Genomic DNA, 23213 nt, shown 5'->3' with positions numbered 1-23213 from the left:
GTTTATCCAAAATTCATCCATAGATGTGGTCAGCAAACACACTTCAATTTGGGCAATATTTTTGATATTCAAATTTAAGAAAATTTCATGTCGTCATGTCTTACTACCTGCCTTTGACTGTCCTATCTTTCCTCTCTCTCCATACCTTCTCTTACTGTGGAGCACTATGCAGATCCCTCCCTTCTGTCACTTTCACAGTTAATTGTAGAAAAGGAGATTTTCTTCATTGAAGCCCAGTCTCTTAGGTAACCTCACTCCTGCATGAAATGAGATGGACATCGGTGAAGAGACAGAGAGGGGGACAAGGGACAGGCAAAATGAACGAGAAGTAGTGGAAGATGGATGCAGAGGAGAGCGGACTTAGAAATATTTATTAAAAACACCCTCAAAAAGTAAAAAAAAATAGCTTAATGTTCCATGTGCATATGGATACATGATTAATAACAACTTCTCTGGGACTATAATTACTATATTGTTGATGGTGCATTATGTAAGTATTGGAATAATTAATTTTTTCACTTTAACTCATTAATAAGCTGGTTCACAGATTTTTAAAAAAATGAATATTTAAACATTTTTGAAGCATTTGAGAGTTCAATACCACATTTCTACTCATGGCTTATATTTTAATTATCAGTCTGCTGACAGGCTACAAATTTTTGAAAGAACTCTGCACATTTTATCATAGCTATTTTTCTATGTGTTTCAATTAATCTTCCAGGGTATTTTATCAAACCATCCACTGCAGGACTGAATCCCAAGCCTAAAGGTTGCTGTGACTGTTCAACCAAAACTTGACAGGGAGTCTGGTGTTGATTGTCCAAACGCAATTCTTGTATTTAATATCCATATCCAGGAGTTGTGGCTGGACATCATGCTCCCAACTCTCATTCTCTACCTCCTGCAATAGCGCAGAAGTCAACAGAGGAATTAACTGACTGTCCAAAGACTTGACTTCATGGTAACTGTTCTCCTGTTCTGTTCTGGATGACTCTCCATCTCACGAAGTTAACCAGTCATGGCATGTATAGTTAGAGCAAGTGAAAACAAATAATGAACTTTAAAGGCCAAAAAATGCCCAAAAGATTTACTTTTTCAAGTGGACCATTAAGGCATTTGCTATAATGGTTCAAGTGATAGTCATGTTATATTTGAACTTTATTAGCATTTTTATTTAGAGTTATAACAACCACAAGAACTTGGTTCTCAAATTAAAGTCACTTTTGGTAATTTCAGTTAAGTCTCCAGAGGCAGGACTGTGGCGTATCATGTAATTATTGTGGGGTTTACTTTTTCTTTTCTTTTACACATCTCTATATAGAAGTCTGTGTTAATAATTTGTTTTAGGAGAACATTATACTAACCTGACAAATTTAATGGGAATTAAGGTATTCAATATTTACATGGATGTTTGTGTTTATATTTCCACAAGAGTCGTTTGTGCGAGTGAATATAATGCTGCATTAATGTTAAGCTGAACTTTTAATTTAATTCCATTGTTTGTATGTTTTAAGCTTAAATTGATCTAATAACTGTAATAATGATGTTTAGCATAGAATGTCACAATGTGCTTTGCTGACTTAGAAAATATATAATGAATGAAATATTTTCTTTTATCAAGCTGTTTGTGTAGAAAAATAAAGTTTTAGATATCATCTCAGTCTTTGTCATTATTACCAGAGCCACTCAATTTGCAAAAGACTGGCTGTTTAAAGGGGAACGATCAATACACAAATATGGATCATGTACAGTGTTAAATGGGACACTTTAGTTATTATTAATAGGAGATTAAAAATACTCTGATTTGCTCAAAGAAAAGAAGCTGCTGTTACCAAGAATAATGATGAACATAACTGATTATTTGTAAATCATTTATAAACCATTTGTTTAGTGTGACAGGTATGGGAGGGGGAACTTGATTTCTTGTAAATCACATGCGGGAAATCTGGCTTGAACTGAGATGGTTACACATTGTGAAAGAAAGGAATAAACACTTTCCAGGCAGCAAGCCAAGCAGGGATATAAAAAGGATTTTTTTAATTAAACATCTTGCGCTCAGAAATGTTGGCCTGAGGGTCTATTGTAATATGCAAAATTAAAATCTATGTTTTATGTAAATCTGTACAGATTAAGTATATTTTTAACACCAAAATGTTCACACTATGGAAATCACATGTACGTTACACATCTGCGCACATCAGGACACATGCTACATCTAGTAGTATTAAACTGTTATCATATTATGTCTTGAGTGTCATGTAGTTTTATCACTTTAAGATGCAATAGATGTTTTTTCAGCTCAAGCTGGAAAAACAAACCAGGGGGAGGGCAGTGATAAGATCCAGATATTGTGAAACAGGGGTGGATGACTAACAAAACCTCAGTTAATCTAAAGTCTGTGTCAAAGCAGGGAAAGAAATCAAAGCTGCGCGATGAGGTGCCACATTTTTGTGATACAGCTCCTAATATGGATCGTGGAGTGTTCAGCGCAAAACAGGTAAATTTAGGAAGAACTAAATGTGATGTTTTAATGCGATGTTGACTCATTTATGATTGTTACATAGAAGATTGACATTATAGATTAAATAAATTACATGTATTAGTATTCCCATATTTCTTTCCTAAGACTCAACTTGAGTTCATGTTGTAGATAATACTGAACATGCAGCACTGCAGATTGCATAGTTATCGAAAAATCATTTAATGGGAAATAGATTAATGGACGATGCAGCAAACACTATCTTTCATTTTTGTGTGCAGATTCATCATCTCAGCCCCAAATGTGTTTCATGTGGGTGTTTATGAGAAAGTATTTGTCCAGATGGAAACTTGTAACAGACCTGTTAGTCTCTACCTGGAGGATGAGATTTCTAATACTATTTTGTCTGAGAAGGGAAATGCTTCATGCACAGAGAAGACAGAACTAGTTAAGCTCAAGGTATGCAAACTTCACCAGAAAGTAAACAATACAAACATTTCAATTTTATTTATATAGCACCAAATCACAACAGCAGTTGCCTGAAGTTGCTTAGACAGAACAGAGTAGCAACTACCCACTTTACCCTAACTTTATAATTTACGTCTTTACAGCTAAACATGGCTTCTTTGTTAAGATTGCCTCAATTTCCTTCTTACGTTATGCTCGTGGCAGAGAGCCAATCCTTCACACCCAACAGGAAGTTAACAAGGGTTCTGGTGTCAAAACACAGGGGCTACATCTTCATTCAGACAGCTCAGCCAATTTATAACCCAGCAGACAGAGGTAAAAACAAAGTTAAAAAAAATAAATGAAGCAATTCTACAGACTTTACCTAACGGTGAACCTTTAAAAAAAAGACATTTTATATTCCTTTTATGTTATCGTTCTTTTAGTGAAGTACAGAATCTTCACTCTTGACCACACGATGAGGCCTCATGAGGAACCTGTCCACATATCAGTAATTGTGAGTTATAATTATTAATATTATATATTTTCTTTATAAATATATCTTTGGAAATATAACTTTGAAAGACAGAGACATACAGTTTTCCTGCCTTCTTGTCTTGGTCTGTGTTTTGGTCACTCTATGACAGAATGCTGGTGGAAACAAAATACTGAAAATCATGAAGATTGCAAAGGGAGGAATACATCAAGACTCATTCCCCATACCTGAAATCTCTCGGTAGGTTACAACAAATTTCAAATAAAAGTGAAGATGTCAAGCAACTTTGACGCTTACTATACTTTGTTGTTCGTAAAGAACGGGTACGTGGAAGATTACTGCACACTATGAGAATGATGAAGCAAATGCTGCCTTCAGAGAGTTCAAAGTTCAGAAATTTAGTAAGTTTACTATAAACTGATTCACACAATTTATATCGTTCTTAAAATTCACAGAAAGTATATGTTGACTCGGAAAAATTGTTTATTGTTAAAAAACTCTAGTTTTACCAAGCTTTGATGTGAACATCGCAATGGATCAGAGATACATTTTGTTGACTGATGAAGAGCTTCAATTCACCATCTCAGCAATGTAAGTACTTATTTTCTTTCCATTAAAATAACTCTGCTGATAAGCTTTCTTTACAAATTAATATCAAGAAAAACCTTGAAAATAGTCAGATCCGATATCCTGTCATTAAACATAGGATGTTCAGCGAAATTAGAAACACCTCCCCGTTGTAGCATGTATGAATAAATACAATAAAAACAAATCTAAAAAAAACAAAATATGAACATTTTAAAAGTTAGTTCTGTAATATTGCACATTGTCTTGTGTGTATATTGTGTGTGTGTGTGTTGTATGCTTGTGACAGTTACTGATGTTTGAGTTTGTGTTGTGTGTATGTGGTCAGTATGGAGATTGCCTGTGGATAGAAACCATTCCTGAGTCTGTTGGTACTGGTTTGGATTGACCTGTAGCGCCTCCCAGTGGACAGTAGGTCAAACAGGTGAGATGCAGGATGGGTGGAGTCTCTTGTGATTGAGAATAGGGAGCTGCAAGTAATCCCAGTGGAAGGGGTTACATGAAGAGGATGTGGGGCCTGTGGATTCTCTGAGACCCAACAGGATATTACAACATGCCGTTCTAAAGCAACTTCTATCACAAATAGAAACTGATGAGGTACAACACAAAGGCGGAGCCAGGATGTCAGGTCAGGGAGGAGATATCATCCCCAACCTTCAAGACTGAGTACCAAGCCCCAAGAATAACTACTGCGCTGAATGTGCTGAGGGTGACAGCAGCTGACCTGAACGAGGCTCAGCTGGAAATCTGTACCCTGTGTGACCAATTACCCAAGACCTCTGCTTGATTCATAATCAGTTAAAATTGTAGATATGGTAGTTGTACATATCTACATATCTATGCTTCAGGTGTACATGTTACTATCATATTTCCTTCTTTCTTTCTTTGCTTTTCTTCTTTAGGTACACACATGGTGAAAAAGTTAAAGGAGCTTATCACTGCCAAATTGGAGTTGTAAAAAAAGATGGCTCCAGTGATCAGAAAACCACTTTTATCAAGGGTCTAGAGCTGACTGGTTCGGTGAGGATGTAGACAGTCCATTCAAAATTCAAAAATCCTGCTAATTTTAAAATCAGTAACATAATGTAAATCAGCATTGTTGCATTTCTTAAAGCTTTACTGTTGGTTGCAGGTCAAAGATGGAAATGCAAAAGTTTCTCTTTGGTTAAATGAGACAAATGCAAAACTTCAGAACCAGCTGAGCACAACTGTCTCTAAGATGCAGGAAAATGGAGATCAACTCTATTTGAGAGTGTTTGTCACCAACATACAAAGTAAAGGAGATATTTACATTCATCCGTTTGTAATTATTCAACTGTAGTTTTATTGTTGTTACTTGATCAGTAATGTTCTTTGTAGGCATACATACATAGGTAAATAGGTAAGTACACCCTACACATACAATATGTTAGAGTGAAAGATTCAAATATTTTTCATTGTCAATTTATACACAGGATACATACACAGGACGTACGAGCCAATCTAAATACTGCTTCTCTTTTACTTTAGTATACTGTAGTTTAGGAATTACAATGTACAATAGTCACAGTAAAGCAAGATATAATTAAATAAATAAAGCATCTTGAAAAACATACAAGGACAGTAGTAGACCAACAGCTGCAGATATGACAGTGTTGAAATCATTCAAACATTGTCCTTTTAGAAGTCAGTCTCACCATGTGGGTAACCCTCTGGAAATGTATTTGAGCAATTATGTTTTGAGAAAAAATAGTTGCAGACTCTGATGTAAACAAGATTTTAGAAACTTTCTACCCTCTAGAAGTTATACTGTTACCACCAGATGTTTCCCGCTGTCTCACCTATATGTCAGCTGGGAGTGGTACAGTCTCTGCATTACCCTAGTTCCACCCATTCATTTTCATTACAACTGCAAAAGCAGTTATAAAAATGGATAGATGGAATATAATCTCATGAAACTATTAAATTACTGAAACTTAGTGGAAGTAGACTGTCCTACTGTGCAAACACTATATATTACTTTATATGGAAATTTTAATTTAATTGACAGAACTTACACTACAATATGACTGATAATGCAGTTAATATTAATACAACTAAAACCTAAAGAGAAACCCACTGCAATGTGCCAAAGACATGGAGAAATATTAACGCGACCTTTTATTTTTCTTGATAATACTGTTTAAATTCTTCGGCCTAGGTGGTGAAATACAAGAGGCAGAAGTTTACCTGCGAATCTTCGCCCACAAATACACGATAGACCTCTCTCGAACTCGATCTCATTTTATTCCTGGATATCCACTGGACATGGTGGTATGTCTGAAACTAACACATGGGAATAGTTACACAAATTACTGTAATGATCTTTAATAAAACACTTTTCTTTGTTTTTCATATAGGTGCTCGTGCGTCTGCCAGATGGCTCTCCAGCAGCTGGTGTGCCAGTAAATATTAATTTACCAACATCAAAGCCTTGGGAAGGCACCACTGATCAAGAGGGGGCACTGTTCAATACTTTTAATGTTCATGATAAAGCTGATATTACAGTTGAAGTTAGTATCCCCAAACTTATTCAAAGGTGTTGTTTAACAGATTTGATTCCAGTTTTAACTGTTCGTTCATCTGCCTCCAACAGGTTTCTACAAATGGATTACGAGAGAGAAAAATAATACGACGTGCTTCCTCTCAACATGACAGCTACCTTTACATGACTTTTACCAGCAGGATCTACTCTGTGAATGAATTCCTTACCATAACATTCAACACCATCAACAGCCCACGCAGTGGATATATACACTACATGGTCAGAAATATCTGACTAAATGCAATATTGTGTATTCTCATAAAGGAGCAGCATTTTGTCTTGATTAAACACGTTTTAATTGTCTTTGTTTCAGGTCTTAAGCCGGGGAATTGTAGTAAACACCGGCTCACTCCCACTTGGTATATCAGCTAAACACCAACTGCAGATAACACATAATATGGTTCCATCTTTCCGTGTGATTGGCTACTATCACAACACTAACGGTCACGTCATAGCTGATTCAGTGTGGGTAGATGTCAGGGATGAATGTGAGCTAAATGTCAAGGTAAGTAAACAGAACAGATAAAAAAGTGCAGCACGAGCAGAGAAAGCAAAACTATTTCAAATGTGTGCGCTTAAATCTGTTCATTCTCATTAATTTGGATCCTTTTTTAGTGTTCGTTAACCTATAACTCCCATAAGTATTTGGACAAGAACATTACAGGACACTGTAATATGTCCTATGAATATTAGTTTATCTATGTAATTTCCTCTTATTTTTAAGGGGTTAATAAATTGTTCCAATGATCATTTAGATCATCATATAACACCCCCCACTCCAACACACACACACACACACACACGCACACACACACACACACACACACACACACACACACACACACACACACACACACACACACACACAGAGGAAGTGACATTACATACAAATATTTAACTAATGGAAGTGTACAAACATAGCATATATTTAAATAATTTCGATTTACCCCTGTCTACATGTATTTATATTGATAGATTTATTTGATTTTGGTTTTAGAAGTACTATTTGAATTTTCCTTGACTGAACATAAAATAATGAAAATATAAAAATTGATCCTTGTATATCTTAAATGTCTTAATTTAGGTACAACCCAAAGGTCCATTTGCACCTAAAACACAATCAAAGATAGACTTTGATCTACATGGGAACAGAGCAAAAGTGGCTTTGCTGGCTGTGGATAAGGCCTTCTACGCTCTCAATGCTGACAATAAACTCACACCCAAACAGGTTACAGTCTCACACACTACTTTCATACTTATGGTATTTTTTGTCATTTATAGGTAATCATAGTAGTAAGTCTAAGCTTTTCTTCTCAATTGTCAGGTATTCTCTACTATGAACTCATATGATCTGGGTTGTTCCTATGGTGGAGGACTTGACTCAGCATCAGTTCTATTAGACGCTGGCTTGGCTGCTGTATCTAACGATCTGTCTGTATGGAGAAAGGGTAAGAGAAAAATTAACATTGAAATGAAAATACTAAATGAAAAGAGTTTGTGTTTTATATTTGGTGTCAAATAAATGGTTGTCTGCTGGAATAGACAGTTATCCAAAATATGGGTTCAAAAAAGTCTTAGGAAGTGCTGATTACACACCACTATTGTGTTATTCTTGTAATATGGGCCCTGTTGACCTTAAAAAGCAACAAGGATTTTTTAAATAGACAAAAGCTGAAAGTTAAAATAAAGCTACTTTTGAGCAAATGTATAAGGTATGCTGACTGTTACTGTTAATTATATATATATATATATATTTATTTTATTTTATTTTTTTTCTGTTGCATTCAGACTTTGGCTGTGCTTCACCATCTGTGCGACAAAGACGCTCAGTGGACCTTGAACAGGAAATGATGACCTTAAGTAAGAGGATTCTGGTATTGAAAATGTTAGTCTTATAACAAAAATACCTCCTGAAAGTGCATCATTTGTCTTTTCTCATTCCCTTTAGAACTGAACTACACAGAGGAAAGCCTGCAAGAGTGTTGTGTTCATGGATTTTCTCGAATCCCAATGGAGCGAACTTGTCGGGAAAGAGCGGATCGGGTCCTTCTAGTGAAAAAAAATCCAACTTGTGCTGAAGTCTTTTTAAGGTGCTGCCTTGAAGCCGAGCGTCTAAGACAAAAAATGATCCAAGAAGAACTCCAAAAAGGATTTGGCAGGAGTGAGATAAAAATGACACTTTAAAGATCAACTTCAGGAGCTTTTAATGGGCTATTAAAGTTTGACTATGAACTTTTGTTTGTTTATCTTTTTGTTTTGTTTTGTTTTGTTTTCAGCTGCAACCGCTGATGATATCGAAGACTTCTTCTTGGACACGTCTCAATACATTCGAAGATATTTTCCCCCAAGCTTTGAATTTGTAGAATTTGAAGTCACCAACAAAAGAACGTAAGCATTTTTAATGTTAATAAACATATTTCATTTTTTCCATTTCCAGTCAAATACAGTGGTTAGATGCGTAATTACACTATGCAGTAGCTTTGTCTATGTACTCATCTTTATTGGTGTTGCTGGGAATACTGTGAGTGTGATTATTTCACTTAAGCAGCTTATCTTTGAACCCCCGTATAAACTGTGTCATTTGTCTGATTGATTTGATTTAATTTGATTTCTCTTCATCAAAAACTCTTGTAGCTACTCATTGCTCCTTCCTGATTCCATCACCACATGGGAGATTCAGGTTGTCACATTATCTCCATCCACCGGTAATAATAACTCTGTGCTTTATAAACACATCACAGATATTTGACAGGAGCTCCTTAACTGCAACTTATTTCTATTCACTCAGGTTTCTGTGTCGTTAAGCCAGAGGAGATCAGAGCCTTTAAGAGGTCATTTGTGTCTCTGAGACTGCCCTCATTTGTGAAAAAATTTGAGCAGCTGTCGGTTTCACCTGTTATCTACAACTATGATGACTCCGAACTGCAGGTAGATTAACCTCAACATCAGCGCTGAGTGTCACTGGAAACAGTAACTACTTTGTGTGGAATAAGTAAAGATTTTTTTGTCTTCTTGGACACCTGCATGTTCACAGGTGGCAGTGCACATGGAACAAACTGAAGGGCTTTGCTCTCCTGGTTCAGCCACCACCTCATCTTACGTTAACATTACTCTTGCACCCCAATCCTCTCAATTTGTCTCCTTCTCTGCTGTGCCCATGGTCGCTGGTCCAATACCCATCAAAATACGTCTCTATGATATGGAGAATAGCTTCGGAATAGATGCAATAGAAAAAACTTTGAATGTGCAGGTGAGTGAAATGCATTAGTTTATCGTTCTATGAAATGTTTTTTATAGTAATTAACAATCCAAACCAAAGCATCTTATGTTATAGATGGAAGGATTTGAAAAGAGAGAAGAAGAAGAAACCATAGTCCTCAACTTAGATGGTGAGTGATTCGGTATTTCTCAGTAAAACCTTCATGTCAGATGTTATCTTTATATCAGCTTACTTTTGTTATGATAGGGAGCAGCTCAAAGACCTTGATCATTGATGGATCCTTACCAGATGACACAGTCCCTGACTCCAGCTCCAATATATTTGTTTCAGTAGAAGGTAGACACTGAGAGACACAGACATACAACTCACAGACGTTTGTAAACAGCTAGACTCTTACCTTTCCAGTGTTCTCATCTAACAGGGAAGGGATTTGGCAGTTCATTTGCACGAAAACTTCTTTCTCCTGAAAAAATTGCTAAGATGATCGTTTTGCCAACTGGATGTTTAGAGCAGACAATGTCAAAACTGGCTCCCACAGTCCTAGCTGTCCGGTACCTTGACTTGAGCAATCAGTGGCTTGAGCTGCCTCCTGGAAGCAGAGATGATGCTCTTAATAAAATTGAGCATGGTAGGTACACACCAGAACAGTTAATTCCTTGTATAACTACATCTTTATTATTTATTGAGGATGTTTGTAATTGTAATTTCTAATATTTTTGGCTTATCTCTTGAATCCATTCTTTGTCTTTAAAAAATACTTTAAAAAAAAGAAGAAAAAAAAGAAAGGAACTCAATTTCAATTTTATTTATTTATAAAGCATCTCATCTCATGCACCTCACATCTCAAGATGCTTTATATTGTAAGGTAGACCCTACAATAATACATACAGAGAAAACATCACAAGGCTGTACTAGTGGCCATTCTCCAAATGTGAATGAGTACTTTTTAGCTGGATTAAGTTTTTCTTCATTATGTTATTGGTTTCTCTGTTGCAACAGCAACATATTTGTAATGTCACCCCCAACATAAACAAGACTCAATGAGAGACTACACATCTCCCTATTATAGGTGTTCCTCTCTAAAGTAGGCTTATAAAGTAGAACGAATTTTACTTTTATAGATGCACCATGAGGAAAAAATCCACTACATATACTTTTGTTAGCGCCCCGTATTGTGAAGCAATTGGATGACATTTCCTGCCACAACCCCTGAAACATTTATTAACTGAATAAATTAATTACGTAACAAGACTTATGATGTGACACAAACACAATTAATATTGTGCTGCATTCTTTCACTGGATCAGGTGAAGAACTCTGTCTTTTAAACCCTATAAATCAATTATTTTGGTGTAACTGGTTCTTAACCAGTTCTTTTTTCTTTTTTTTTCAAATGTTCTCTTCTTCAATTTCCATTAAAAATAACAAATAATATATATAACATTGATCTGTGGCACTGAAAATTAGGTTGGGCTGGTTGATTGAATATGTTGTCTGGTGTAACTGAAAAAGCAGTTATGTTGTAAATATTATATACATACATTGTATATATATTTAATCAGGCTATACGTGGGTTATGACAAAATGGGGAACCAAAGCTGATGGATCTTATGGCTCATTCTATACAATGCCACACAGCAGTAATTGGTGAGTATTTGTTATTACCACTATTATTATTACTTCTTCAATTTCTGTTGTTTTTGGTTGTTACTGTCACAGTGTCACATAAAAACAAATTTTCTTCATTTTTACTCTGTACGACTATTAAACAAACTTTTCCATATGCTCTTTTCACTTGTTTATCTTCTTTTGTCCTCAGGGTGACTGCCCTTGTAGTGAAAATATTTTCATTGGTGGCACAACGCCAAACAGCCGTTTTTGGACTACAGGGTCGAATTAATAAAGTTGTGCCAGAAATAAATATCAGGAAACCAGTCAAATACCTGCTCAAAATACAGAATACTCAGGATGGGTCGTTCAGTGATCCAAATCCTGTGATACACAGAGGAGTCCTGGTAACTTCTCTCAAAAGTTAAAACATGGTCTGCATGTTGACCTATATGTAAACCCAGTATCAGATTTTTATAGATAAATTTGAAGTACATACCATTGAATGCACACTACTGTTTCTGTGTGTTTGATGTAGAAAGGCAAAAACCAAGATGCATCCATGACTGCGTTTATGACTATTGCATTGTACCGGTCCCTTGAATTCCTCCAGCTTGAAGTGCGAAATGATGTGGTAAGTTGATATTTGAACCTACTGTCTGTGCTAACTGTTATTAGCAGTGACAGTGGGACAATGTAGTCAATCATCTCAAAAGCTAATTAAAATATCAAGAGTCAAGTTGCACTGAGGATGAATCCTGATAACTCTGATGACTCATCAAATACAAAAATACGCTTAACAGAAGTTTATTTTATGATCAAATTTCAAACACTATTGATCAGAAAAATGAAGAAAGCAGAACGTCATCAAAAGTTGGAATGATAAAATTTAATTTAAATAGTAATATCTCCCAGTACAACATGTTTGTATGATTATGATGTTTCTCTTATAAATGGCAATTAATAATTTGCATTGGAACTTTTAATTTTTTTTTCACTTATTCTTTATTCTGCCGCTAGGAAGCAAGTATTTTGAGATCGACATCATATCTCCTATCACACCTAGCGGAGCTTCAGCATCCCTATGCCATTGCCATTACAGCCTATTGCCTCTCAGTGTGCCTGCCAGAAGGAACAGATCATTCACGTACATGGGCAAAACTTAAAGCAGGGGCTGTTAAAAGTAGGTGTATCTGATATTCTTATGTAAGGGCTGTTTCTGCATCACCATAATAATGTTAGTCCGGGATCAAAATTGCAACTAACCAGCCATATTGTTGTGATGTCATTGCTTTGAAATATGGGAAAAAAGAAAAACAAATTCCCTTCATTATGTAGAACTCTTTTCTGGAACAAATGGTAAGCATTTCAAGTGATTTATTTAATAAGTTATATAGTATAATAAATAAATGATCAAGTTAGGTTTGGTGTTAGCCAACTTTAGGCTTGCTCCTCCCCCTTTTGTGAGTGTGGACGCTTCCTCTCTTTGCTCTTTAAATGCTTTGCTTCTTTTCCCAGGAGACTGACTGCTCCACAGACTGCTCCCAAACACTCTAAAACACTTAAGTTGGCTTTATTAAACGTTAGATCTTTAGCTGGGAAAACATTTTTAATTAATGATAACTGTTTTTAACTGAAACTTGGTTGGACCAAAGTAACAGTGGAGCTGTTCTCATCGAGACGACCCCTCCTAAGTACAGTTTTATCAGTGAGGCCAGGGTGAGTAGGAGAGGAGGGGTTGCTGTCTTATTCAATGAATCGTTTCAATGTAAGCAGCTATCTCCTGGAAGTTTTCAGTCTTTTGAATATGTGGCTTTACAGCTGAAGGCCCCATCCAAAGTTGTGTTTCTTTTTCTCGGTATGTAACAGAGGCCACACATAATAGAGGACACACTCTTGACCTACTGATCTCCAAGGGCCTGAGCATTTCAAAGGTTACTGTGTCTGATGTGGGCCTGTCTGATCATTACTGTGTTTTCTTTGAAAGTAAAATTTCAGCCCACACAAATATATCAACAGCAGTGATCACAAAACGGTGTATAACTGAATACAGTAGTGAGATATTTAACCAGGTCTTCCTATTAACACCTGACCTGTCCAGAGGTTCAGTCAATGAGCTCGTCAATAGCTTCAATGCTAAAATGTTAAATGTAATGGACTCTATTGCTCCCATTAAGGTGAAGGTTATCTCTGGAAGGAAAAAGTCTCCCTGGAGAAACTCCACACTGGTGAAAAATGAAAATAGAGAGTGTAGGAAATCTGAGCGCAGAAGGAGACAAACAAACCTCCAGGTTCATTATGACATCTATAAAGATAAACTTCACAATTATAATTCACAACTGAGGAGTGCAAGGATGTCCTACTTCTCTGACATCATCACCAAAAACAGTCATAATGCTCGGGTCTTATTTTCTACAGTTGACAGGCTAACAAACCCTCCTGTGTCAGTGGCAGCTGAACTTCATTCAACCATGGCCTGCAATGACTTCGCCAAATTCTTCACAGACAAAATCCAAAAGATTAGACAAGCAATTGGTACATCAACAGCAGATCCAGAATATGTACTGTGTCCACCGAAAAACTGTTTAAACACCATCAAACAGTTTCACCCTATTAACAGTAAAGACCTGGAGGACATCTTAGGTCAACTGAACTCCTCCTCTTGCTGTTTAGATGTCCTGCCAACAAGTTTTTTCAAAAAGGTCTCATAGACTTTGGAGTCAGACCTGTCACAGAACGTCAACTTTTCTTTAATGTCAGGTGTGTTTCCAGAACCACTAAAAATTGTAATTAAACCTATACTGAAAAAGGACAATCTTGACAAGAAACAAATGAACAACTACGGGACGATCTCAAATCTCCCATTTTTAAGTAAGATCATTGAAAAAGCAGTTTCTCAACAGCTCAATTACTTCTTAAAACAGAATAACTGCTATGATGCCTTCCAGTCAGGTTTTAGACAGAACCACAGCCCTGAAACCGCTCTGACCAAAGTGTTTAATGACATATGTCTGAATACAGACAGTGGAAAAATGTCAGTCTTAGTTTTGCTGGATCTCAGTGCTGCATTTGATACAGTTGACCACAACATATTACTCAAACGACTGGAGAACTGGGCAGGTCTTTCAGGAACTGTACTAAACTGGTTCAAAACATACTTAGAAAACAGGAAATACTTTGTATCAATAGGTAACTTCACATCTGAGCAGACAAGTATCACATGTGGAGTTCCCCAAGGTTCCATCTTGGGACCCCTTCTGTTTAACATTTACATGCTCCCACTGGCACAGATTATAAAGAACAACAAAATAAACTATCATAGCTATGCAGATGACACACAAATATATATCACAATGTATATATAAAGACGATTACAGGTCACCAGCAAACTTCAATCTATACACCTAAAAACCACAAACCAGGCGAGAAATTTGGGTGTAGTGATGGATGCAGACCTAAACTTAGAAAAACACATTAAGACAATAACAAAATCAGCTTACTATCACCTCAAGAATATATCAAGGATAAAAGATCTGATGTCTCAACAGGACCTGGAAAAACCAGTCCATGTATTCATCTTTAGTAGGCTTGATTACTGTAACAGCATCTTTACAGGTCTACCTAAAAAATCAGTCAGACAACTACAGCTCATTCAGAACTCTGCTGCTCGAGTCCTCACTGAGACCAAAAAAGTGGACCACATCAGTCCAGCTCTGAGGTCTTTACACTGGCTGCCTGTCCGTCAGAGGATAGACTTTAAAGTTCTGATGCTGGTCTATAAAGCTCTGAATGGTTTAGGACCAAAATACATCAGTGACCTCCTGACCCAGTATGAACCTTCCAGATCCCTCAGGTCATCTGGATCCTGTTTTTTTATCAGTTCCCAGAGTCAGAACCAGACACGGAGAAGCTGCATTCAGCTTTTATGCTCCATATATCTGGAACAAACTCCCAGAAAGCCTCAGATCAGCTGAAACACTCAGTTTATTTAAATCCAGGTTGAAGACTCACCTATTCTCAGCTGCATTTGAATAAAGCACCAAATCCACACTTTTAAGCTTAAATTTCAAAACTTATATTTTAACTACTGATTTTATCTACTGTTCTGATTTTATCTACAGTTTTTTTAATCAATTTTAAATCATGCTTTTTATTTTTTAATGTCTCTCTAAAGCACTTTGAATCACCTTGTTGTTGAATTGTGCTATATAAATAAACTTGCCTTGCCTTGCTAAGGTAACCCCTGACTCATGCTAAGTAGTCTAGCCAAAAGTAGCCAAAAGTATAGACCAGTTACTAGGCTTGACAGGATTACAACAGGAACTGAGGTGAATGCAAGTGAAAAAGATACACAAAAGATACAATTTACAATTTCAACAATACCAAGTAATAAGCTGTCATAACAAAGCAAACAAACCAAAAAAAAAACAAAGTTCTATTAGTCAAGTCAAGATTGCTTTTAATTCCAGTTCTGTTATTGTTTTGTTACCACTTTGGTGTTTTTCGGTAGAAAAGAATGAAGTTCTTTAACAAGGGTTCAGTTCAGTCTGGGCACCAGCTCGCCATCTCCATCCGGAGAAAATCCAGGAATCAGTTCAAGCTGCTTTTTAGACACCAAAATAAATACAAGATGAGGTATCAGGGCGAACATAGCAAGGCACACAGTCACACGGCCTCTCTAGCTCATGCTCCTATCAACAAGAAGACCCCTATAGTTCAGCATGGACTGTCTGCAGCCTGTCTTGTTTACTTCTCAAAGTGCAAAAGACCTAGCTAATACGTGATGGTGATCCTCTGCTTGGAAGGCGGGACGAGCATTGCTTCTAAACAAATGAGACTAGTATCACCCATCGCGATCTGTGAAGCAGGAAAATAAAATTAGAGAGAGGATTGCACCTCTTTTCAAAACAAGTATTTTTTCAAGTAAAAGTGTGAAAATGCAATGATACAAATAAAAGGGAGAAAGAAAGAAATTTGAAAAATAAAAGAAATTTTCTCAGCTAGGTTACACTAACTTCTTGGCTAAATGCTTAAACAATGTCAATGGTCAGTTCCAATGTTTACTCTGGAACAAAATTATTATGATTATGTAGGAACAACACCAACACTGAGAACTCGATTGGACTGGACTTACCTTCAATGCACAAAGTCTGGGTGATCGGTGTACAATCCACTGTTGCTATCTGTAATTTAAATTGAATTTCTCGATATTGCTAATAATGGATGATCAACTGAGAAAAGTTGGGATATCTGGAAAGAAGGATCACTTAGCATTATATTGTTTAATAATTACATTACTCTTTGCTGTTATTTGATTTATTTGTTTATGCATCTTTAATTACCAGGGAAAGATGGCTGTTCTTTCTGGCCATCTGATGATAACCAAAAGGTGGATGCTATCACAGTAGAGACAACAGCCTATGCTCTCCTAACTGCAGTTCAGCTTGGGCATGTGAAAGAGGCTGATGAAATAGCCTGCTGGTTAAACTCCCAAGAAAACTATTATGGAGGCTTCAAGTCAACACAGGTGATTAGGCTAGAGTCAAAGAGTACATCTTTGAATGGAGCTCCTGTTTCCCTTTTTGTCTGACATCATATATTCACCATCAGAGTAGAGATATTAAATATTATATTAATAAGTTCTTACCATTCCCAGGATACCCTCGTGGCCCTGGAAGCCCTCGCGGAGTATGAGCTAAAGAAATCTGCCAGTTCTGAAACAAGAATGAAAGCAGAGTTCACATCCCCAACAAGGAATGAAATTGTAACACTTCAACTGGAAAATAAGAAGGAAAGAGTGGAAACTGACTTGAAGGTATCATAAAACAATGCACTCAGACATATCTATATAAGATTAAATCCCATTCTGAATTTTTTTCTAAATACATTTTTTTTGTGTCTGTTGTTCTAGAAATTTACAGGGAACAAAATCACTGCAAATCTGACTGGAAAAGGAAAAATTAAGTTTAAAGTATGTTGGATTCACTTCTTTGTTTTTATATTATGAATCAGATCTATAATTGACTCTAAATGTCCCTTGTAGATTGTTAAGGCTTACCATTTATTGGAACCCAAGGATGAATGTGAACATCTGTCAATCAGTGTCAGAGTGGAGGGGAAAGTGAAGTACACTGGTGAGATTTTGTAACTGCTAACAAATCACAACTACTGATAAAAGGCACACACTTACATTAATCTTTGTCTATCTAGCTCCGATATTAGAAAATTATGAATACTATGACTACGATGATGAGAAACAAGACCAGGAAGACCTGGGACGAACAGCCATTGAGGGGTCTGATGCTCACACCCGATACAGGAGAACTGTTGATAACAACTTAAGTACAAAAGAGGCTGTTACCTACACTGTCTGTGTCAGGTTAGTTAAAAAAAATACACATCACATTTATTATTTATTAATATACACAAAAGAAAGAACTCTGCAATAAAAAGTCCACAACTCCTGAGCCATCTCAGAACATCTCTTTTCCTTTCCGTGGCCATAGGCAGAAGAGCAATCTTACAGGAATGGCCATTGCTGACATCACATTACTGAGTGGATTTAAGGCTGAAACTAAAACTTTGGAGAGGGTTAGTGGGTGTCTTTTCTTACTCTTCATCACTGTCTCCCTTGCTTGCTCAGCAGGAGCAAGGGAGGACCACATCTGTTTTAGTCACCTGTGGTCCTGGGTGTCACATCTGGATGCTGATATCAAAGGAAATAAAGGGCACATAATAAAACAAGCCATTATTATTAGGGCACAAATCAGTCCTGCAGTCAATGAATACTTAAAGTCCAATAATTATAAACAGCAAAAGTTCAGACAAATAATGTCATATTTTGGAGGAGTGAGGGCCCAGAAGCAGACTCTACAGGTAAACTGATGTAAGCAAAAAGTTAACCTTTTTGGTTGATAGCAAACTCCAAATAAGCTAAAACTAGCATAGAACATGTAGTGAACACAACAGTAAAACACAAACAACAGTAAAACACTTTAAGTACACTCAGACACAAAAGGGCAATTAGGGAGGAGTGGAAACATGAGTGTACCACAGCTAATCAGCAACAAGAAAACTTGGAAAGTAAAACTAAATACAAAGCAGGAGAGACAAAGGACTATCAAACTAAAGCAGGAAGTAAAAACTGTAGCTCAGTAGAGACATGCATGAACTTAACAAAAGTTCAAATAGAGGGTGACTGTGGTGTGACGTATAACAAGCTATGATCATCATGCCATCATGTTCACATGAAAGAGGCATCATGTGTTTGTGTCATGTGATATATTTCTTGTGTCATTTTTTATCAGTACCACTTGCACTTTAGGAACAAATGGTAACACCTGGATATGTTTAATATTCTGTGCTTCTGTGATTCAAGGTGTTTAAATCATTTTGTCTGGCATGTAGTAACGTTTTAGCCTTTTTAGCTGCATTTGGACACAGGCAGTATAAACACAGATTTCAAAACTCCAAATACACTTATTTTTAAACTGACAATCAACAAGAACAAAGCCTATAGCTTAGGCCTATAGCCATGAAATTGCTTTGAAATATCTTACAGCTAGCAGAAAAAAGAAGCAAGGAATGAAGTTCCATTCTGTAAGAATCAAGGTTTCTCATTGATGCTTGTCAGAGAAGGAGAAAAGCTTCATATGATCAAACAAAAGACCATATATTAGCTGCGTCCCAATTCCTAGGCCGCATCCTTTGGAGGCCACATTTGAAGGCCAATTACGTCACAGCCAGGCGACGAAGGCCATCCCAATTCGAAGGATGCACAAAATGGGGCAGACAAATGCATCCTTCATTTTCCCTGATTTGAAAGATTGGTTGGGTGTATCCTTTGTGGCCCAACCTATCCCAGAATTCATAGCGCGCCCAACCAATTCCAGTTTCTAACAATGGCGGCAGCTACTTAGTTTTAATATTACTCTTTCTGGTTCACAAACTAAACCTTTAAGATATTTTCAGGCGAGAATGTAGCTGTGTAAACTTCAAATATCTGCTCAATTAATCAAGACATCACATATTTGCAAAAGTCTGTTGCCCCACTGGGAGGTTGAGGCTCACTAGAACCGGTGAGAACACTGGACTCCCGGCACATTATTTTCAGCTGGGGAAGGAAAAAGGAAGGGAAATAACTAAATGGAAAGATAACACACATGGACATGAATAGATAAAATACAAAGGAATAAAAGGAAATCAAAGGTAAACTTCAGAAACTTCCTTTTTGCTATAACGTAGAATCAATTAATTCTTGTCTTCTCCAGCTAATGGAGCCATCTGAGCAATACATTTCCCATTTTGAGGAGTCTTTTGGAAAAGTTCTGCTCTACTTCAATGAGGTACTGCTGAATTCAAATTATATACAATAATTGTACTTGGCCAACACTGAAACATTTTTTTAATCTCTCTAGCTTTTTAAATCTGAGGAATGTATTAGTTTTGAAGCTACACAGCAGGTACCGGTTGGTCTTCTACAGCCTGCTCCAGTCTCGTTCTATGATTATTATGAACCAAGTAAGATTTTCATTTCAGAAATTTCTGTATGTATTTGTTAGGAAAGAAGGGATTTTATTATCAGGACTATTTGTGTTTTTCCTGCAGATCGAAAGTGTACTGTGTTCTATTCTGCACCGCAAAGAAGCAAGATGGTCTCCACATTGTGTTCGGAGGACGTGTGCCAATGCGCAGAAAGTAGGAAAATACTTTTACTGTTCAATCTTTATTAGGGCCTCTGTCTAAACTGAAACATCTAAATCTGGAAAACACTGAAACAGTCAAATTAATGTAACTATCTCAGCTGAAACAATCTTTATTTTATTATCAGTGCTGTTTGTAAAGCATAACTCAAAATTAGATGAAATTTTCTTTAAACTGCTTTTGCCACAGACCACTAGCCCATATTTGTGATTGGGCTGCACAGACTCTGTTGAAACTCCTTTTTCATTTAATGTAAGAAAGAAATTTTCACAGGGCTCATTAAGGGTGCACCTAAATACACCCACATCGGATGAGCGAGGCATAAATAAAGCCATAGTGGCTCGGATGTCTCCAGGATTAACAAGGTGTGCGTCAGGTGTTGAGGTACCAGGGTATACTGATGAGAATTAGGCTACTAGGACAAAGCATAAGTTGATAAGGGATGATAATAGAGAACTGCTGTAACGCTACTATACATGTAACCCTAGTGAAAGAGGATGTGGGACCGATGAATTCTTCATCTAGACTAACATTCAAAACACTGGTAGCTCAGTGTTCCAACATTTTCAAGAAGCAACTGCTATTGCAACTAGAGATTGATGAGATACAACACAAATGCTATAGCAAGGGAGAATCAGGATATCAGGTTAGGAGGGAGATATCATCATCCCCACACACTGAGATCAGGTATCAAGAAAAAACTGGTACATTAAAAGCCAGAGCAACACTTGACTCTGGAATATTTAGCTGCAAGGGCAGGTGCATCCTATCATGGTACCACGCTGGAATTCACTGAGCTCCTGAGAGCGAACCATTTGTTCACAAATGTTTGCAGAAGCATGCTTAGGTACTTGATTTTAGATACCTGTGACCATGGAAGAACACCTGAATTTAATGATTTGGATGGGTAAATGAATACTTACTATACTGGTAATATAGTATATGCAGTAATATATATTGACCGTCTGTGAATGTCTAAACTTTTGTCTATGAATGAGAAATATTGATTTAAACCCAAAATGCATCATATAACTGTAAAATCACCCTGCTGTGTATTCGATTATCATGCAAACAATGAATGAATGACATCTACCAATGAATATTAGATAGTGTTTGAAAGCAACTAGCTTAATATGTACACATTCTGACAAGTATTTGTGAATAAAAGCATTCCAGTGCCTTATTAGGTTGATGTATAATTGAAAACTCACTCATGTTCATTCATCTTTTTATAGGACCTTGTCATAAACTACAAGATACATTCAATCGAAGAAGAAGAATTAGGAAGATTAACCGTGTCCAACATGCTTGCTTCTTCCCTATCGTAGATTATGGTGTGTATTCTAAACAAAACATTTATTTGCATCAAATAATAACTGCTTGCTATCATGATTTTTAAATATTAATCATATTAAGCCTTTTTGTTTTGTTTTCCAGCATACATTGTTGAGGTCACCAGCATTTCTGTGAAGAGTAACTTTGAGCTGTACACTACTTCTGTAATTGACGTTCTCAGATCAAGTAAGTGAACTAACTACAAGCCTTATAAGATGCTGTAAAACTGACTCTTATATCGTATGTTTCATTATGTTTATTAAAAAGCTTTCTTTAAATATTATGATTATAATGAATATAATTTATTGAGTCTAATCCTTCTGCTAGATAACGATGCGTCAGTGAGTGAGAACTCAGTCCGAGTGTTTGCTAAGAGGGTTCACTGCAAAGGAAAATTACACTTGGAAAAACAGTATCTCATCATGGGCAAAGATGGCACCACAAAAGATTCAAGTGGAATGTGAGTATGTCAGTGATATTAAGGAAAGTGTGTTTTCGTAAAATGATTCTCTGGTCAACCTTTTTTTTTTTTTTTATAGGATGCAGTATCTGCTGGAATCAAACACGTGGGTTGAAAAGAAACCTTCAGTAGAATGTAGTAAAAGTGTCAATAAATATGTTTGCAAGGAGTTTGATGAGTTTGTAGATGAGTACAAGATGGATGGCTGCAGACAGTGAAGCAACCTGCTCTCATTTTCATTTTCATGTAAGTCAGTTAAATGAATTTCCCATCAGATACACAGTTAGCATGGATGTTAAGAGTTTCTGTTGTTGCTTTTATTTTTTGGCTTATTCTACTACCACATCACATAGTTGCACATGTATGTTCTGCATGTATCTAGTGATATGGCTTTTCCTTTGCTCCTTCTAAACTGCTTTAATAAAATATCCTGCATTCAAAAAGTCTAAATTCTGGACATTCCCTTTTTAACCTTTTGTGAAACAGCAAAGGTAAAAACCTATGTTTTATCATGACATCACTCAAAGGCTTCTCACAGGTTACTCTACCATTAAAAATTAACAGATCCTTGAGGTCTATTAAAGGCCACTAATTTTCATTAGTTAGTTACCAAGCGCACAGATTTAGAGGAGAGCTGCTGCTACGCTGACAAGCACGCAATCAGAGGGAGCAGGATCAACATCAGGAGGGCAGTTAGAGCTAGGCGAGTATCCTTCCTGCCTCCATCTGACCTCAGTCTGCCTACTGGGTGATAATCATAGCATTAGAGATTAAGACTTTTTAAACAGAGACCCTATTAACTATTAGCAAAATCACATACAGATAAACTCTGTTTTAGCACCCTGTAACACTTTTAACATAAAAGGCTGGATGTTAAGTCCTTTTACCCTCTCTCAGATGTAAAGAGAGGTAATGCCATCTTTCTCAACACTAGCTACCCATGAATCAAAATGGTATAAGCTTATGACTCAGTCACGTTGTGATTTAACCTGTAACCTTTAACCATTTATTTATATGCAAAACAATGTTCTGTGTTTCATTTAAATCGTCTAATATTGAGCAAATGACATTGCATGTGTATTACAGTACTAGTCCAAAGGAGCAGTAATACACACACAAAGTAGCAGGAAACAGAAGCAACTGGAAAAAAGATTTATATTTATAGTTTAAAACAATCTAATTACCATAATGATGTTTAATTTTGAATATCATGAAGTGCCTTGCTATATTTATTTACCTTATTATTCAATTCACCAATTAATACACACATAAGGACCATGTGTCACGATCTGAGGAGACAGACCATGCGGTGGTGCG

The 23213-nt window shown here is 36.6% G+C and overlaps 1 protein-coding gene across 1 annotated transcript; it reads left to right on the top strand.

The window, feature by feature from the left end:
- The first annotated feature begins 2365 nt into the window (after positions 1–2365).
- On the top strand, positions 2366–22346 carry LOC120732160 (complement C4-like). Its single transcript, XM_040029555.1, has 41 exons — positions 2366–2497; positions 2761–2938; positions 3091–3262; positions 3373–3443; positions 3574–3662; positions 3741–3823; positions 3926–4013; positions 4910–5027; positions 5140–5281; positions 6187–6299; positions 6386–6538; positions 6622–6789; positions 6884–7075; positions 7655–7798; positions 7895–8018; positions 8359–8430; positions 8519–8731; positions 8847–8958; positions 9205–9275; positions 9359–9498; positions 9605–9820; positions 9905–9959; positions 10037–10126; positions 10212–10418; positions 11353–11437; positions 11610–11805; positions 11937–12032; positions 12419–12581; positions 16744–16925; positions 17055–17213; positions 17310–17369; positions 17442–17532; positions 17609–17777; positions 17905–17989; positions 19669–19743; positions 19816–19918; positions 20006–20095; positions 21337–21435; positions 21539–21622; positions 21764–21896; positions 21976–22346. The coding sequence occupies exons 1-41, from the start codon at positions 2433–2435 to the stop codon at positions 22112–22114; spliced, it is 5085 nt and encodes a 1694-aa protein (XP_039885489.1). The 5' UTR covers positions 2366–2432; the 3' UTR covers positions 22115–22346.
- Positions 22347–23213: the final 867 nt, after the last annotated feature.

This window comes from Simochromis diagramma, unplaced genomic scaffold (genome assembly GCF_900408965.1).
Source record: "Simochromis diagramma unplaced genomic scaffold, fSimDia1.1 OVJJ01000361.1, whole genome shotgun sequence".
NCBI lineage: Eukaryota > Metazoa > Chordata > Actinopteri > Cichliformes > Cichlidae > Simochromis > Simochromis diagramma.
The sequence above is the reverse complement of the archived record's forward strand: the minus strand, read 5'-3'. Positions and strand labels throughout refer to the sequence as shown.

What these genes read in the sequence shown, in the direction of transcription:
- LOC120732160 (XM_040029555.1), top strand. Translation starts at nt 2,433, where the DNA reads ATGAGGTGCCACATTTTTGTGATACAGCTCCTAATATGGATCGTGGAG. An exon ending in CTGTCCACATATCAGTAATT is followed by an intron (nt 3,444 to 3,573) that starts GTGAGTTATAAT and finishes ACTCTATGACAG; the next exon opens with AATGCTGGTGGAAACAAAAT. An exon ending in CCCATACCTGAAATCTCTCG is followed by an intron (nt 3,663 to 3,740) that starts GTAGGTTACAAC and finishes TTGTTCGTAAAG; the next exon opens with AACGGGTACGTGGAAGATTA.